The following is a 16,765-nucleotide window of genomic DNA, read 5'->3' on the forward strand; positions in this document are numbered from 1 at the left end:
CAGCTGAATACCCCTCACCTCACCCTCCCCTTCCGAACATGACAGAGAACCAGTGGTGGCCTTCACTTGTCATAGAAACTCAAAGCTGTTTAGTATGTCCAGTCTGGGCTAGTGTAAAAAAACATGTCAGCCTCCGTAGAGAGGATCCACTCCCAATGTATTATTTAAAGTATTTAAATATAAAGGACCCATTCTAGAGTAAAGAATGGAACACACTATTGTAAACATGCATAAGATTATTTTATATTCAATTTCTGTCAATAGATCCCTCTCACATAAATCTTAAACATACTGGACCTTTAAAACCTGTTTTTGTGAATTCTTTCGATTCACTTTTCGTTTAATCGAAATTCCTTTTTATGAAAAACAAGAATGCTTTAGAAAAGAGGCAATAATCCCAAAAGAAAGACAACTGCAGATGGTAAGAAAGTTGTCTGGTATGACGAATGGGAGACACTGTCACAGCTCAATATCTTTGAAAATCAATGGCAGAGCATTGACAAGGCAATGACTAATTCCAGTGAAAAAGAAGGCGAGAACAGACCCTCAGAAAGAAACATTTGCATCATAGCTCTGTGCTGATATGTGGCGAGCAATCACATCTGTATTCAGAATGGATGGCCTTGCTATAATTGACAATGGTACAGAACGGCTGGCCACAGGACAGTTTGATTAAATGAGGAATGTCATACTCCAGTCTTTACTCATTATACTCTAGCCTTTATGTTTAGGAAGACTAAACACTGAATCTTAATAGACTCAGATTGAGTCATTACACAAGACATTATAAAGTATGATATAAAGAAGTGATCATGTAACATGCGTGATGAATAGATATAAATTGTAACATCGTTTTTGGAATTGATTACTTTCATGTTTTATGTGACTATAGACCGGGTTGATGTTGAGAGAGAAGATGTTAAATTTTAGTTGCAATATTTCCTTTTTGTCTTATTTGCAGCCTCTCTGGTTTGTTAACATGAACATTTCTATGCTTTAGGGGTGGAACTAATATTGGACACCCATTTTGTTCAATGGACGAATATTATTTTGCAACTCTGAAATTAGAAAACTGCTTTCTCACACCGACGTCAAAGGAAAAGGAGGCAGACATAATATGGCCCAATTCATTACAGTCAGAGAAGGAAGGAGAGAGAGAGAGAGAGAGAAAGAGAGCGAGAGAGAGAGAGAGAGAGAGAGAAACAGAGACAGAGAGAGGGAGAGAGAGAGAGGGTGGTGGGTGTGTGCGTGTGTGTGTGTGTGTGTGGGGGGGGGGGGGGGGGGGTCATTAAAGCTCCTGGTTTAAGCCCGGCCCATTCTGAATATGTAAATGTCTCAGGCACGGAGAAAAACACAGCAAGAGAAAAGTGAGGAGGGAAGAGGGGAGGGACCGAGGAAGAGGAGGGGAGCGGCATGAACAAGTGAGTGAGCGATCAAGGGAAAGAGAGCAAGAGAGTGAGGGAAAGAGAGCGAGAACTCTGAATTGTGAGTGGCTTACGACACTCAGTGAACAGAAGGCGCTTCTGCATGCGCTGTCAGTGTACTGGTCTGCTGCAAGGGATTGCGCGCTCCTTCGCTTCCCACTATTACCGCCCTGCCTGCCTACCAGCACCAGCCGTCAGCAGCCTCTTCCAGCTGGCGGAGAAATCAGCCGGAGAGCGAGGGATGGAAGGAGACCTGCAAGCTACAGGGGACAGGAACGGCTTCTTAACCGGGATGAGCCACTGAGATGACACGGAATACTGTTATACAAGAAAACAGTGAACAGCGTTCACCTCTTTAATTCCTTTTTTTTCTCCTCTCTCTCCCTGCATCCGTCACTGAAAGCATGATTACCCGCTTGACTGGATTTAAACCTCACAAATCAGTGATGCTACCAGAGATGGATGATAATACGTGCTGACAGACCTGCTGAAACTTAAGCATCAAAGGGGGAGAAGAACAGAGCAAAACAGACATTTCAAAAGATTTTTCCTTGGTCTCTCTTTTTTTTTTTTTTTTTTTCTTCTCTGGTTGTCTCTTCTCCCCTATGATCATTGCAGCAGAGGACTGCAGAGGAGCTAAAGAGACAGAGCTCTTGCATACAGACAGGGGAACTTGCACTTCCTACCATCACGCTGAAAGCTACTTGAATTCCTTCTCTTTCTGGCTCTTTCACTTGAGGAGAACTAAGACATTGTAAGCCTGCCAAGGATCTGGTGTCCACTGAAAAGGGAGAAGGGAGGGGGGGAGAATTTGTACCACAGTGGGGTCTTTTTTAGATTCGCACATAATTAGTGTCGGGGCACAAAGCGAGAGGCTGAATGGAGATTGTCAGCTTTTGGATAGGGGTGAGTAGGACTCTTTTAAATAAGATCTGTCAGTGAGGACATCTTTTTTTTCCGACCCCCTTTCCTCTCCACCTTCTGCTTGATTTTTGACATAAGCACAGGGACTTGCCTTCGTTCCTTTGTATTTTTGACAAGGATTCCCTTGTTTGCCTAATTAAAAAATATCAAATCACTGCCTGCAACTAAAATACAAAAACTGGATTAATTAATACATTTATTAAGATAAATATGATGTGAAGGTACAAACAAAAACAATATCCAGAGTGGTTCAATGGACATTTTCTCGGTGACATCCCTGGATATTTATGCTAATGGATTTCCTTCTAATTGGACTGTACCTAAAGTGGCCGCTGAAGAAGCCCCCTGGGTTGATTCTGTGTTCACTGGGCATTTTCCTGAGAATGGTTCCCTTGGTGGAGGGGGTCTGTCCGAGGCTGTGCCGCTGCGACAGCAAGCTGCTGTACTGCGAGGGGCTCAACCTCACAGACATTCCCCGCAATCTGAGCAGTGCCATGGGCCTGTCCATGAGAGAGAACAACCTGACCGAGCTGCGTGAAGGCCAACTGAATGGTTTGTCACAGCTCACCTGGCTCTACTTAGATCACAACAACATTGACATTGTGGAGGAGGCTGCATTTGATAGGCTAAGACGTGTGAAGGAGTTAGACCTGAGCAGCAACCGGATTGAGAGTCTGCCAAATGGCACCTTTAGGCCCCTCCCAAACCTACGTATTCTGGACCTCTCCTACAACAGGCTGCAGGCGCTAGAGCCCGACCTGTTCCACGGCCTTAGAAAGCTCAGCAATTTGCATTTACGCTACAATGCTCTAAAATTTGTGCCAGTGCGGATTTTTCAAGACTGCCGGAGCATGCAGTTTCTGGACTTGGGATACAACCAACTACAGAGTCTGGCTCGAAACTCCTTCGCTGGCCTCTTCAAGTTAACAGAGTTGCATCTTGAGCACAATGACCTGGTTAAAGTCAACCTTGCCCACTTTCCTCGCCTCATCTCTTTACGTACTCTATACATGCACAACAATCATGCTACAATTGTTGTAAACACCCTGGACTGGACATGGCACTTTTTAGAGAAGATTGACCTGTCTGCTAATGAAATCGAGTACATTGAGCCACATGTGTTTGAAAGTGCACCCAACCTCAAGGTTCTAATGCTGGACTCCAATCGTTTGACCTCTGTGGACCAGCGGATCCTGGATTCATGGTCCTCTCTGGACAGCATTACCCTGGCAGGGAATGACTGGGAGTGCAGTCGCAACATGTGTGCCTTGGCCTCCTGGCTGAGTGCCTTCCGAGGCCAGCGTGACAATTCCCTGCTGTGTTCAAGCCCCGACACTGCACAGGGCGAGGATGTGTTGGATGCTGTCTATGCTTTTCAGCTATGTGAAGTTCCCCCAATGGAAGTAACTACAGCAGGCTTGTACGCCTCTACAAGGGATCTGGCCCAGGGTGGCTCTGTGTTCCTGGGCCCATTTACTCAAAACCCTTATGAGGGTGAGGGCAGTGAAGTGGTCACCAGTTCTTTCACTGTCACAGTGGGCCATGATGACCTGGAGAGCACCATGCAGATTCATAAGGTGGTGACTGGCACCATGGCCCTCATCTTTTCCTTTCTCATCATAGTGCTCATGCTGTATGTAGCATGGAAATGCTTTCCTGCCGGAATAAGACAATTGAGGCAGTGCTTCAGCAGCCAGCGTCGCAAGCAGAAGCAAAAGCAAAGCATGCAGCAGATGGCTGCAATTTCCACTCCGGAGTATTATGTTGACTATAAACCCAACCACATTGAGGGAGCTCTGGTGATCATCAATGAATATGGCTCCTGCACTTGCCAACAGCAACCTTCTCGGGAATGTGAGGTGTGATCCTGCTTTGTGAGTGCGTCATTAACTGTGATTTTCTGGATATACAGTAAATCCCTTTTTTGGATACACCGGGGAGAGGAATACTGCAGGACTGAAGGATTAAACTGATCTTTTGGACACTTTTTACACAGCATCTCACTGTGATTTGGAAGGAGCGTGCTTCATGAAGCTGACTATTTCAAGGTGGATTTACTGTTACTGCTATCCTCTCCTGATTTGAGGCCACAGGGCATAACAGGCACATAACTCTTGGACCTGTTGATGCTCTACAGAAAAGAGGAGTACATCATGGGAAATGAGGCTTTTTTCTCATGGATGGATAATTGAGCTTTAATGTGTCTTTCTACTTCAGGACATATAATTATTGTTTAAAAATAAACTGGGAACACATAAAAGAAGAAAAAAGAGAGAACAACCATTTGTATTATGGTAATATTTGACGAGCATCTAAAATATATTAAAAAAAAAAAATCTGTTTAAGTTGGATTCAAATGTAAAAATATGTCTGTGTAGAATATGTTTAAAGAAGAAGTGCAAGTGTGGACAAAAAATGAAACAAGATAATCTATTTCTTTTGTAAACTACAAAAAATGTTTAAATAAATGAATTGCTATTCACAGTAAACTCATTTGTATGTGAGAAGCCTGTCAGAGAGGGTGAATGACAACAGACGCAGGATTCGCTCTCATGGACTGAAAATCCATGTCTCTGCAGTGTATCGAACCAAAAAAATAAAAATGAAATACAGAAAAAAACGAGGGCCAGAGGGATATCTGCATCTCATCACCAGTGTAAAAAACTAGGTCTGAATTTTAGATCTCTCTGTTTTATCTCTCATATTTGTTGTTTTAACATTCACTGTGTTGGCTCGCTATCAATGTAGTTTCTTTCCCCCCTTCCCATTGCCTGTGTGTGAATAGATTCAAATGATCTATTTCATCTTAATCACTAAGCATATTTTCATATTATTATATCACTATTTGTGTACCATCCAAGTAAAGAAAGCAGAGTGTCAAAGATCTAAAGCTATGTCTCTCATTGTGTCTCCCCTCTTTGGCTTTCACAGAGGAGTGACGCCTCCTTTTACTGATTCAAGCACACTAAACTGAACGGTCATTTTAGTGCTTAATGAAATCAAAACAGCTTCAAGACAGCTTCAATGAGGTTATGCACTTACAATACTATTCACTGTGTTTTCATGTGATCTACAGTGTTTGTCTATTTTGAGCTCTCTCTCTCTCTCTCTCTCTCTTTCTCTTTCTTGATATATATATAAATATATATATGTATATATTTATATATATACTTGCTCTAGTGTTAATTTGGTAAATTAGTGCACTGACAGATGCTGTGTTTCCTCTGACATGAGCAGTGTGTGTGGGGAGTAGGAGGAGGGTGTCGTGTGTGAGGAAGATGGAGAATCTCCACAGCTGCAGAAAGAGGGAACAGACTGCTCTCTAGTGTGCATATTCTTATACTGTGGCAGCATTCTTCCTGTTCTGCACCATATTCTAGCAACTTCCACAGCAGGGGTGACATCAATATGATGAAAAAGCAGCAGCTTTCCTGAAAATAACTCAGTGCATCAATTTGCAGCGTTTTGTTTGTGTTGTTTTGCCATAAATTAAGATAATGTTTACAACTTGTAAGTCAGCAGGAATAAAAATGTTTCAAGAACTCATTGACAATCATTAAATAGTTCCAATACGACACGATACTTATCAGGAAGCTTGTGCAGCTGGTGTTGTTTTAACAGAATGGGATGAAGGGTCAGAACAACAGGTAAGACATGGTTGGTTCTTTCTACAAGGTGAGAGTCGACTTGGTGCATTTGAATTGGGAATGAAAGAGAGCTTGCGAGACAGATATGCCTCTGAATAAGGCCCAAGGCTCTAAGGTCCTTCAGGAAATAATTTTTCTGACCAAAATAGTTTCGGCGACGTCAAGGATCAATACTATTTGAACTGGGTTAATTATCAGTGGTTTTCACATTTAAAAATGCAATTTATTTTACATCACTTTGTTGAGGCATTGCAGGGACAAAAACTTGCAAGCTCTTACAAATTACTGATTAAATTTGAGTTAATTCTTGAAATCACAAGATCTACAAATCCTGAAGGGACGGACAAAGTGAGCCGCAGGATTTACATATTAATCTTTTCCTCAGACAGCTTGTAGGATTTCTCACAGGTAAAATCCTGCCTCGTACTAATTGTCCATATTAATATGAGGGGTCTGCTGGGAATTCAGTGTTTGCACTTGAGTGCACTCAATTGAAGCCATTTTCTTACTATTTTTGGATAACTACAAGAGGTAGTTTTCATGTATTACATGGGTTTCAGGCAACAGTATTAATACAAAGGATAAGTATGATGTTATAGTATATATTATTTAAAAAGACTTCCTTTTTAATGCCTTCAGCATGGCATTTATCACACATTTTCCAAAATTATGACGTGGCTGTATTTCTAAGTGGTATAAAAAGGTTACACATTCCAAATGCTATAATGTGCGAGTTTCCTTGGTGACAAACCACAAGGAAGTCCAGTTGCCTCCGTATAGCACTTACTAATATCATGACCCGGATGACTGAGAATCGTCACAGACATGTTTCTGTGTGCGTGTGTGGGAGTCTCTGCCCACAACTGTGTTGGGTGGTTGTCTTCACACATATTACTTCCAAATGCTTATTTATAGTAATTCATGTGAAACTAGCTTCAGCCATCTGGACCCCGTAGCGATCATTAACATCAAACCAGTGTCTGAGGAAGGACCCTATGCAAGATGAAAGATGAAAGGCATAATGTGAGCAATGTCTGAAGACTCGTTTTGCTGTCAAAGTGAAATATAATACCTAAAATGCATTCATTATATTTGGCTGTTAGCAGATAGCTTGACTGAATTAGGCGTCTGCATTCACAGGATGTAGCGCTGAAGTTACTTAACGCCGTGGGTATTTCTTGGGTTACATGTTTTAGGGAGTGGTAATAGCTAAACGTTGCCTTGCGGGATTTACGATGCATTTCTCACTCATGGCACCAAGGACGTCCCACTTCAAGCCCCAACATAGCCGTTCATCATAATCGAGAGAATCATGTGAATGCAAATGAGCGCACTATGCATGGCAGGGCACCGTGATGGGAGCAGAGATTTGTTTTACTCTCTTCATCTTCTCAATCTGTCTCGAATTCTCAGCCCCATCCAATGGCCCGATAAACACGCGGCTGCAGGGCAAATTTGAGGTTGTGAGGCTTCATTTGTATAAATATTGGATGATGCCTGGCAAAGAGGCCAGTACAGGCACTATTGATTTCATTTCACTCTTTTCTTAAACAAGCTACCGGGGCAAAAGGTGATGGAGAATGGCCCTGAATATTTTAAAAGCTTTGAGTCCTGCAGGCTGACACTAAACTACTTTAGACTTCTCTCTATCCCTCCTCACCTCTCTCTCTCTTTTCTATCTATCTCGCGCCCTCTCCTCTCCCTGCGTCCATGAGACACGGCAAACGTGGGGAAAAACATCAATTCATCTCACTGACAACAGATCAAATCTCTGCTTGACCTAATCCCGAGGTGATAATTCCCTGAGGGGAGATATGTGCTCTCAGACAGCATCCATTATAAACGCCTTGATTGATGATGCTCAGTAAAAATCAATAACGATGAGTGGTAACCAAAATGATCACAGCAAAAGCAAATGTATTTATCCCTTCCTCAGATTTTCAGTTGAGCACTCGTGGTTGAAGGGGATATGTTTCTAAATGAAAGAAAAAAGCTAAACCATGAGTGGTTGACATGGAGCTGTGGTGACTGTCTTTCAATGAATCAGATCACTGTTCACTCCGTAGAAAAGTGTGAGACTCTGCATCCTGTAGCAGGATTCGGGCAAGAACGTATGACGTTTGTTCTGTACTTTGCAGAGCTGCAGCTGTTTGTCAGTCAGAGGATATGCACCACAGGGATTGTATGTAGTGCCCACACTAATAGATCTGCATCTTCTGTCTTGTAGAATACGTGTAAAAACCAGAGGATGTGGTGGATTCCTACTCATGCAGTGACATGTGTGCTAATTTCAGGACGTATATAAGCGCAACAGACCAAGGAAAAAAGTGTGACATCTAGGATTATATATGTTCAATAGAGAGGAGGTGTGGGGTAGGTGGGGAGTCACTGACACAGAGAGTAAAAGGTCACGGCAATAAAATGAGAAAATGCAGGATGGGGGTGTGAGGCACAAAAAGTGCAGCATTCTGTATGTGCAGAACATGAGGCGTGGGTCAGAGCTAAAGGTCAAACACAAACCACAGAAAGACAGTATAGACTGAAACTGCACAGGCTGTTTCAAACCCTCATCCCTGCAAACACAATCTATCCTCACTATCAATCAGCAAGCACCTCATCTAGACGTGTCAGGGACGTGACTCTGCTTCAAACATCGAAAATTACCAGGAACACAGCAAATAGAAATTCAGAATATCAAAACAGTGCGTTGCAGCATACAGTAATGGTGTGTTAATGCAAGTGTCCCTGAATGTTCTGCACGGATCCTTTCACCGGTGCAGTGGTGTGTCTGTCAGTGACCAAGCATCACTCTGCAGATCTTTGGGAAATAGCTTGCATCACAACCTGCAGCAAAGAGGGGGACTGGGGGGGGGGCGGCCGGCCTTAGAGACGCAAAGAGATCCTTAAAAAATAAATTAACCTGGCTTCCTGTGAGGGGTATCGATCGGCCAGCATTCTGCCTTCTCATTGGGACTGGGACTGTGCTGCATAATTCACGCTTAACACCCCCTCATAACCGGATGGAGAGCTAAATCATGGGTGGCAGCATGTACTGCAGTAGGCAGTAAGGAGCCAGTGATGACTAATGACAGTGTGTGGGTGGCTTTCCACTGCTTCTTTTATAACAGGTGGGTTATTGGGATCAATATTCTAATCATCATCAAGATCATCTGTGAATCCAAAAGCTCTGACACACTATTTTCTCTTTTACCGTTCCCTGCCTTTCTCTTCCTCCTCTCTGAACGCTGCTCTCTGTCCCTGCTGTAAGTGTGATGTTGCTGCACTGCATTCAGGGAGAGCCGCTGACAAAACGCTGCTGTTAACGTACAACCTCATAATTAATTATAAGAGGGCAGAGAATGGAAACAACATATTATATTAAAGAGATGTCTCTCCTATTCAAATAAGAGATTTTAATGCGGAGAAAATAAATGAGCGTTTATATTTGCTTACTTGTGTGGAGGTGGGACAAATGGTCAGAATAATAACTTAACTTAAATAAGAAACAACTATATTCAGTATTGGGGCAGGCAGACCTCACCTCGCTACGCCCACGGCTTAATTTACATTATCCTCAAGCAACACTGAATTAATAATAATGACTGAGGAGTCATTATTCTTACTCGCACAGGTAGAGCAGTGGAGGCTGCTGTGGAAGGTGAAACTGGATCGAGAACAGGGCAAGGTTGGCAGCTGAATATTCATTACCCTGAGTCAGAGGGTGGAAGAGGAACAGGGAACTGGTGGCCATTGTTACTTCTATTTAATAATTATTCCAATTGTTATTATAACCATTAGAGTGTGTGTTTTTTTGTTAACTTGCCATGGCTGTGTTGGATTCCTGATGTTATATCTGGCATTTTACTACACAAAACCTCAGGTCAGTCTGTGAGACAATACATGGCAACAGCTGAGCCTGCATCTGGGGCTCCATGTAAATCTGTACAGGAGCAGATGTGGGTCAGCGCCTAATATTAAGAGTATTAATGTCGGTTGATGTGCAAAGCTTTGTTCAGGACTGGAAGCAGGATTTTCTATTCATCCGTTAATGCTATTCATACCTCTACAGATAGACCCCATTAAACCACACAGCAATACTATGTGTGGGAATCATGTATGTTTTTTACAATCATATTATTAATACGCCCGGAGACATGTGTCAGCCACGTACTGCCACACAAAGATAGCAATCCAAAAAATATATGTAGGAGATTTCTGATTGTGTAGTGTAAGAGCGTAAGAAAATATTACAAACACAAAATAATACATCCTATGCAGTCACAGCATCGACCAGCATCAGGGGGAAATACTGGATATGATCATGGGAATGGAAGATAACCAAGTTAAGCAAATTGTGTATATTGAAGATTCTAATAAAGTGGCAGAATAGCACTATATTAAATATGTATTACAACTAAATTATTTGCTTAACTTTGAATTTACATAAATAATCATGTTGAATATGAATTTCATATGAAATTACAATATCGAAGAAGTCTTTCACTTTATTCAAGGGAAATTCAGCTTTCAAAAAGAGAACAATGTTTTTTTTTGTGTACGTTGTGTGTATCTGTAGTTCCTGCTGATAAATATCAATACAAATAATGCATCTATTAATCTACCTCTTCCCTAGGTGGCTGTAAGAAAAAAGTAAGCTCATGAAGACTGAAACTAAAACAAACAAATACAACAAATCTTATTTTTATGAATATCATTATGGAGCCTCACAGTCTGCTTTTTAAACCTAAATATCAGCCAAATTGCTACTCAGAGGACACCGTGGCCTTTTCAACAACCATAAATTAAGCTCTCCCAGATGAACATATAGATTCACAGTGTTAGATGTTGGCACAGGCAGCCTTTGAAAGACCTTAAACAAACAAACACAAAGAAAATGAATAAAAAGTGCATAACAGGAACTGGTTTAAAAAACAAAGCCTGTTTTTGTTTGTCGTCTTAGCTGATGAGTGTGTACTTGTTTGCCCAGCAGACAGACATCACCGCAACCTGTCTACCATGCATGCTAAATGAGTCATCACCGGTATGCCTGAATTGTGTTTCATTTTTTTCAAATTCAGACCATTTCCAATAAAACTCCAACCCAAACACATTACCCATTCACTTTGAGCTTTTCATAGGTTAACAGGTGCAGCGATGCTGTCTGGGCTTCTTCTTGAATAAAAAGTTAACGCAGGTTAAGGGAAGTAAAAATAGCCGGCATTTATCATTTCCCATTTATCTGATCAGTGTCAGGATGAATAAATGCTATTCTACCTGCTCTCCGTGCTCCCCCTCTTCTCCCTATCTTTGAGGGCAGATTGGCATCTTTCCAGTAGCCAATGAGATTGGCTCTATAAAATGGAATTGCCCCATTCTCCAAGTGTCAGCTGAGCAAAGGGGAAATGCGTTCACTGTTTACAAAACAGTCCTGCTTAATGCATGCCGGTGCAATGAATTCATAATATGCCATTTTGGAAAATATTCTCACGTTGACAGTCGATGTGTACGAGCTAATCCTGCCCTGAGGTTCAAAGTAAATATAAACAGATGCACTTACCTGTCAGATCCAACACAAGAAGGAAGGTCGAGGGATGCACAGGGAAAAAAGAGAGAGAGAAAGATAGAAAAGGAAACGCCTGTTAAAAAAATGTTCTTTAATGTTCTTAAATTTCTGACATTTAAAGAGGTTTGTTCAAATATCCTTATGTTCAAAGATAAAGAAGCATCAACTCATTCCACGTTCAGAGATATGTTGCAGAGACAATAACTTCAACACTTTGAGAGTGCAACAGATTGCAGAGGGATCAGAAGGCCCACGGCGGAGTGTACTGTATGGACCACAGAGCTGGCAGTACCACAGGTAAACTGATGTTGCATTTCATATCTAGACTGCTTACGAAGGGCAATGACAGTCTGCAGCACAATACATTTACTATCATTGTAGAACACCTCCTTTGCTACTGAGCAGCAGTGTTGTGTAAATATATGAATGTTCTTGATCATCATTTCTACCACTTCACACAAACGGTAGAGGAGACGTGACACAGGTTGGTTGATTTCTCACAAGACTCATTGCTTTAGCCCAGGAAACCAGGAAAATGCATGGGTACAAAAAGATCAACACAAAAATACTTAAAAACAAATAATAACTGCATTTTTTTTTGCAATACAAAAATTACATCACAAACTGGGGATAAAAGTATCTGATAATTAACAAAAAAAAAATATTAAAGTATAGATGGATGGATGGATAGAGGGATGAATGGAAGGAAGGATATATAGAAAGATAGATAGATAGATATATAGATAGATAGATAGATAGATAGATAGATGGATCATTAATAACATCAGAGATTCAAGTGCTAAAGAATAAATGCAGTGACATGATAGTAACAACCTCAAATATATCAATAAACTGGTGACGTATTTGTAATATAATATTTATATTTACTGGAGGTGAATAACACATATATGGGAGGTGAAAGAAACATTACAATTCTTTGTCTTTTTCTATATTTTCTCAGAGGCAGGGGAGTGAGCAGTCACTTCAAGGATGCATAACGCTGTCAGCACATATCAGTAATTCCATCACAAAGGCTTTAAATAAAGCATGTTATTAAAAACAACTCCTCAATCACTAGACGTGATATACTTGAGGAATCCGCCCACATCAATCATCTGTGATTGTAAAAGTGTACTGTGGTATATTATGTGATAACATGAAGAGTATTCAGCACCCAGGCAATTCTGGACCCAGGCGTATGACAACAGACCATCCCCTCCAGAGTTTCACAGGGTTTCATAAACATTTGATAAACCATTGACTGGTTTAACAGATGAACTCTGTTACACACTATAAATCTGAAGTGATCGGTGCTCTGCTTAAATCCCCCCATGCACACAATGTTTAAATGATGGAGATGATGGTTGGATATGTGATCATCATTTACTATTTGTTGAACTCTTGTTTAACTGACATTAAAAGGAGCTGATAAACTGATCTGTTGTCTTTTGTCGATTTTCTGAAGCTGTCAACCGGATCAACCAAAGTAACATTTATACACATTTAGACTAATTTGCATGTGTTTAAGTATTGTTGCCGCTCAGTTCATAGCATCTATATTATATCTATATATATGATTTAGAGCAGATGACAAATGTTAACTGTCAAATGTCCCTCTTGACTGCTTTGGATAATGTCAATGGACGAGCAGGGTTCTCCTATTAGGTTGGAAAATGAATCCAATAACTTTTGAAAATGAACCTAATAACACTTTGAACAAAATACATTTACCATCATTGAAGCTAATGTTTTGTGACAGCGATATTGCTTTTAGTTAATGCATTACAAATTCCAATTGGCTCCAGTTTCGAGGCGAGTGCGGTAATGACAAATGGGAATAATTCACATTGCATCATAAAAAAAGAAATTAGGTGTGATTCAAACAGAAATTGTGCATTCCTCAATGGACTTCACTGTTGTTCTTTTATTGTGAAAACTTAAACATGGCCTGGAGCCCAAATGTCCAGCTGAACTGTGGGAGTGCTGCGAGAAGGAGGGAAGTGCTGAAAAATGCATATAAATGTAAACAGTGCGTGTGCAGTACACCAACCAGAGAAAGCTCTAGTAGGAGTTTTGGATTCAGTGGCATGAAGTGGAGAAAATAACAACAGGCGAAAAGAAACAGTAAATTCAGGGAAATGAAAAGATTGTGGTCCGTGCTTATTCTACCCATAACAGCGGCAGAGGAGGTTTTGGAACTTGGCAATTTGTTAAGTCAAGAAAGAGAGTGCTACAAGTGTTGAGTGCTCAGTAAAATAGAAATAGAAATAGAAATGTATTTGTGTTTAGAGGAAAGGGATTATAGAACAATAGAGTGAAATGTAAAAACAAGAGAAACATCATGTTGAAAAGACACGGACTAGCTCAGGTGAGCTCCGCTAATATACCAAAGAAAATTAAACGCCTGTAAAATCAAAATCGATAAAACACTATGAAAATGTGTTATTTGCAGATATTTTGCAAAGTGAACCTCTTGTATTAGCTCTCAACTTAACAGAAATGTTGATTTGACATTGACAACCCAGGATCCCTACAGTGTCGTGCCAGTGACTATTTGGAATCAGTCCAGAGGAGGGTAATCTTGATGTATTACATTCAATACTGTCTGGTCGCACTGGTGTTTGTTGTTTGCTTGTTTTTGACCCTATTTTCAATAGATTAGACTTTGCACTGGATTAGCAAGGTTAGACTTTAAAAGCCTTTCCCTGGGAGTGTGACAAATAAAGAGGTTTAGGATGTCTTTACACAGATCAGCCTTATGTGTTTCAACAATTCCGACCACCTTAATCCATTAAGTGTCAACTTCAGCAGCATTAATTCGATCATTCTTATAATCAAAATGCTAGCTCTGAGCCTCCTGCTGCGGGGCTTAGCAAGAGTGTGCCGTGGATGAAAAGCCACATTAAAATGGGTTGGAGCATGCAATCCTCCAAAAAGGCATTTGCTGCGCTCTACATGCACCAAGGACATGCAACAGTAAGGTCAGGATCACACGTCCCCAGAATACTGAATAAGTCAGCCTCGTGGGCAGGGCTTCTGGATCCAGCTCAGCCTCTCCTGTCTACAGTAAAATATCTGATTGCTCTAGGTTCCCTGAAAGCTTGCTGAAAATACCCCAGCACAAAGTCTGAGGAATAAGGGATGTATACGGGATGTGCGCACACGCTACAAAAATTAAGACAAACATTTAAATGTGCTACCCAGTCCACATACTTCTAATCTGCTTTTTTAAAAGTCCTCTTTGATCAATGAGAGCTAACCCCTTCACCCCAGCTCCAAATCTCCGAGGCCATCAGCGATCATCTGACCACCAATTAGCCTCTGAGGGCAACAGCCAATATTTTGGGGCTTTCGGTGTCGTCAGTCAATATTCACACGGAGACTCCATCTTCCTATCACTGTTCGTGGTCTCGATGAGTCCTCAAGAGCCAGACGTATGCCACACAAAAAGTAATACATTTAGTTTATTTTGTTTAGATCCAGGTGCGGTTTTGGCTAATTTCCATTCACAGCTATCAAAAACCTTATAGCAGATTAATTTTGGTCAATGTCTTCCTGTTTTTAAACTCCACAAGGACTGTTATGTTTACCTGCAGACTACCAAAGTCTACTCAAATGTTGATTGGTTGAACAAAGCAAATGAAACAAGAGGGATTCCGGCGCCAAAATCGTGTCCCTCGTCTACGGTTACTGCATATTCACGTGCAGAATTGTTTTATAAAGATGATTCTACCTCTTACCCTTAAGCTAACCTATAAATAGTCTGCACATAACCAAGGCGTGTTACATAGAGTACGGTATAACATATACTGCAATTAATACTTAATGGATATGCAATTAAGTCTCTACAGTAAAACAATTGTCACCCTCCCCTGTTTTGAAAAATCTGCAAAGACTCGCACTTTGGAAGCGTGCTTATATCATTGCTAGGCAATCACAGTCTGCTGCAGTCCTACTGTCCGCTTCTTTGCTATTTCAGTAGTTCATGTCTTTCCAGTTGAACCGAAACCCAAACACTCTCCCTAACTCATTGGATTAAACAGCAGAGACAAAGTATCACCTTTCAACTTGGGGAGCTCAGGCATTTGTGAAATGCATGCAAGGTGTTCTGGGTGGATAAACATTATATTTCCTGCTGGGTGCATAAGCAGCAATCAAAACCCTACAGATCCAGAGAACACAATTACAGGCAACGACATAACACAGGTGTTCACTGCTATAAAGGTGTGTGTGTGTGTGTGTGTGTGTGTGTGTGTTTGTGATCACAGTTTTTTCCTGGCAGAGGTCTGTGTATTCATTCACTCAAGATCTTTTTTCGCTAGGAATCAACGGGTCCTCAAGTTGGAACACGCTGTTCTGCAGTTTTTTTGGAATCGCAAAAGACAAAAGTCCACATCAGGCCTGGTCAAATTCCGCCAATTCCTTAGAGCCAGTGAAGTGAGAGCAGAGAGTAGAATTCACACGTTTTTTCAGAGTTAAATTTCATATGCACGTACCCTTCAGGCAAGTGTTGTTTCCTCCTCCACTGAAAGCTTTTGGGACCAGAATGTGGGAGTGGGAATGAGAATTGTTGTTTTAAAGCCGACACTAATGAAACCCATGGGTCCGCAATGACAATGGGAGAATGTTTAAAAGAGAAAGTATCTACAGCATTTGGTACAGTCTCTGCTTCTCATTTGGCATTGCACGTGTGCCCCTATCTATGCAGCTGTACATTCAAGGCATGGACATGGCTGGTAAAGGACGACACCAATAATATCCATTCAAGAACTGCTTGACGATCCCATACAGTCCTCTTTAATGTTTTGCTTTATTATCTGTGTGAATATGCAACAGTGTTGAACTAATAACTAAAAATACTAATTTATATGAGTAAATCTACCCATTTTTATGTGTTCATTAATTCAAGTATCCAGTTTCGAAACCAAATCAATTTCTACAGGCAGCATTTCCTCCGAACCAATGTCTCACTCTTATAGAACCTGCTCTCAGCTCCTATACATTTACAAAGGGAGGAGGCTAACTGTGTCAGGCTATTGTGTGTCTTGCAAATTCAAGCCTGAATAGAAGGTGTGCTTAGCTGCACACAATTGACTTAATGTACAGTTTTTTATATAGTGGTAAGAGCAAATAATGGCTGCTGAATTGTATTTTACTCCCAAACTATGTTTATCTCAGTGAAGCAGTTGGAACTGAACAGTATATAT

At 41.0% G+C, this 16,765-nt stretch overlaps 2 protein-coding genes across 7 annotated transcripts in view; one reads left to right on the forward strand and one right to left on the reverse strand.

Moving 5' to 3' along the window:
• Positions 1–16,765, reverse strand: part of ctnna2 (catenin (cadherin-associated protein), alpha 2) — a 270,720-nt gene that overhangs the window by 101,992 nt on the left and 151,963 nt on the right. The window lies entirely within an intron of this gene.
• Positions 1,502–5,864, forward strand: lrrtm1 (leucine rich repeat transmembrane neuronal 1). The gene has a single exon (XM_053419594.1). The coding sequence runs from the start codon at positions 2,636–2,638 to the stop codon at positions 4,211–4,213; it is 1,578 nt and encodes a 525-aa protein (XP_053275569.1). The 5' UTR covers positions 1,502–2,635; the 3' UTR covers positions 4,214–5,864.

This window comes from Pleuronectes platessa, chromosome 3 (assembly GCF_947347685.1).
Source record: "Pleuronectes platessa chromosome 3, fPlePla1.1, whole genome shotgun sequence".
Taxonomy (NCBI): domain Eukaryota; kingdom Metazoa; phylum Chordata; class Actinopteri; order Pleuronectiformes; family Pleuronectidae; genus Pleuronectes; species Pleuronectes platessa.

Excerpts from the sequence above, each read along its gene's own strand:
- lrrtm1 (XM_053419594.1), top strand. The coding sequence starts at position 2,636 with ATGCTAATGGATTTCCTTCTAATTGGACTGTACCTAAAGTGGCCGCTG.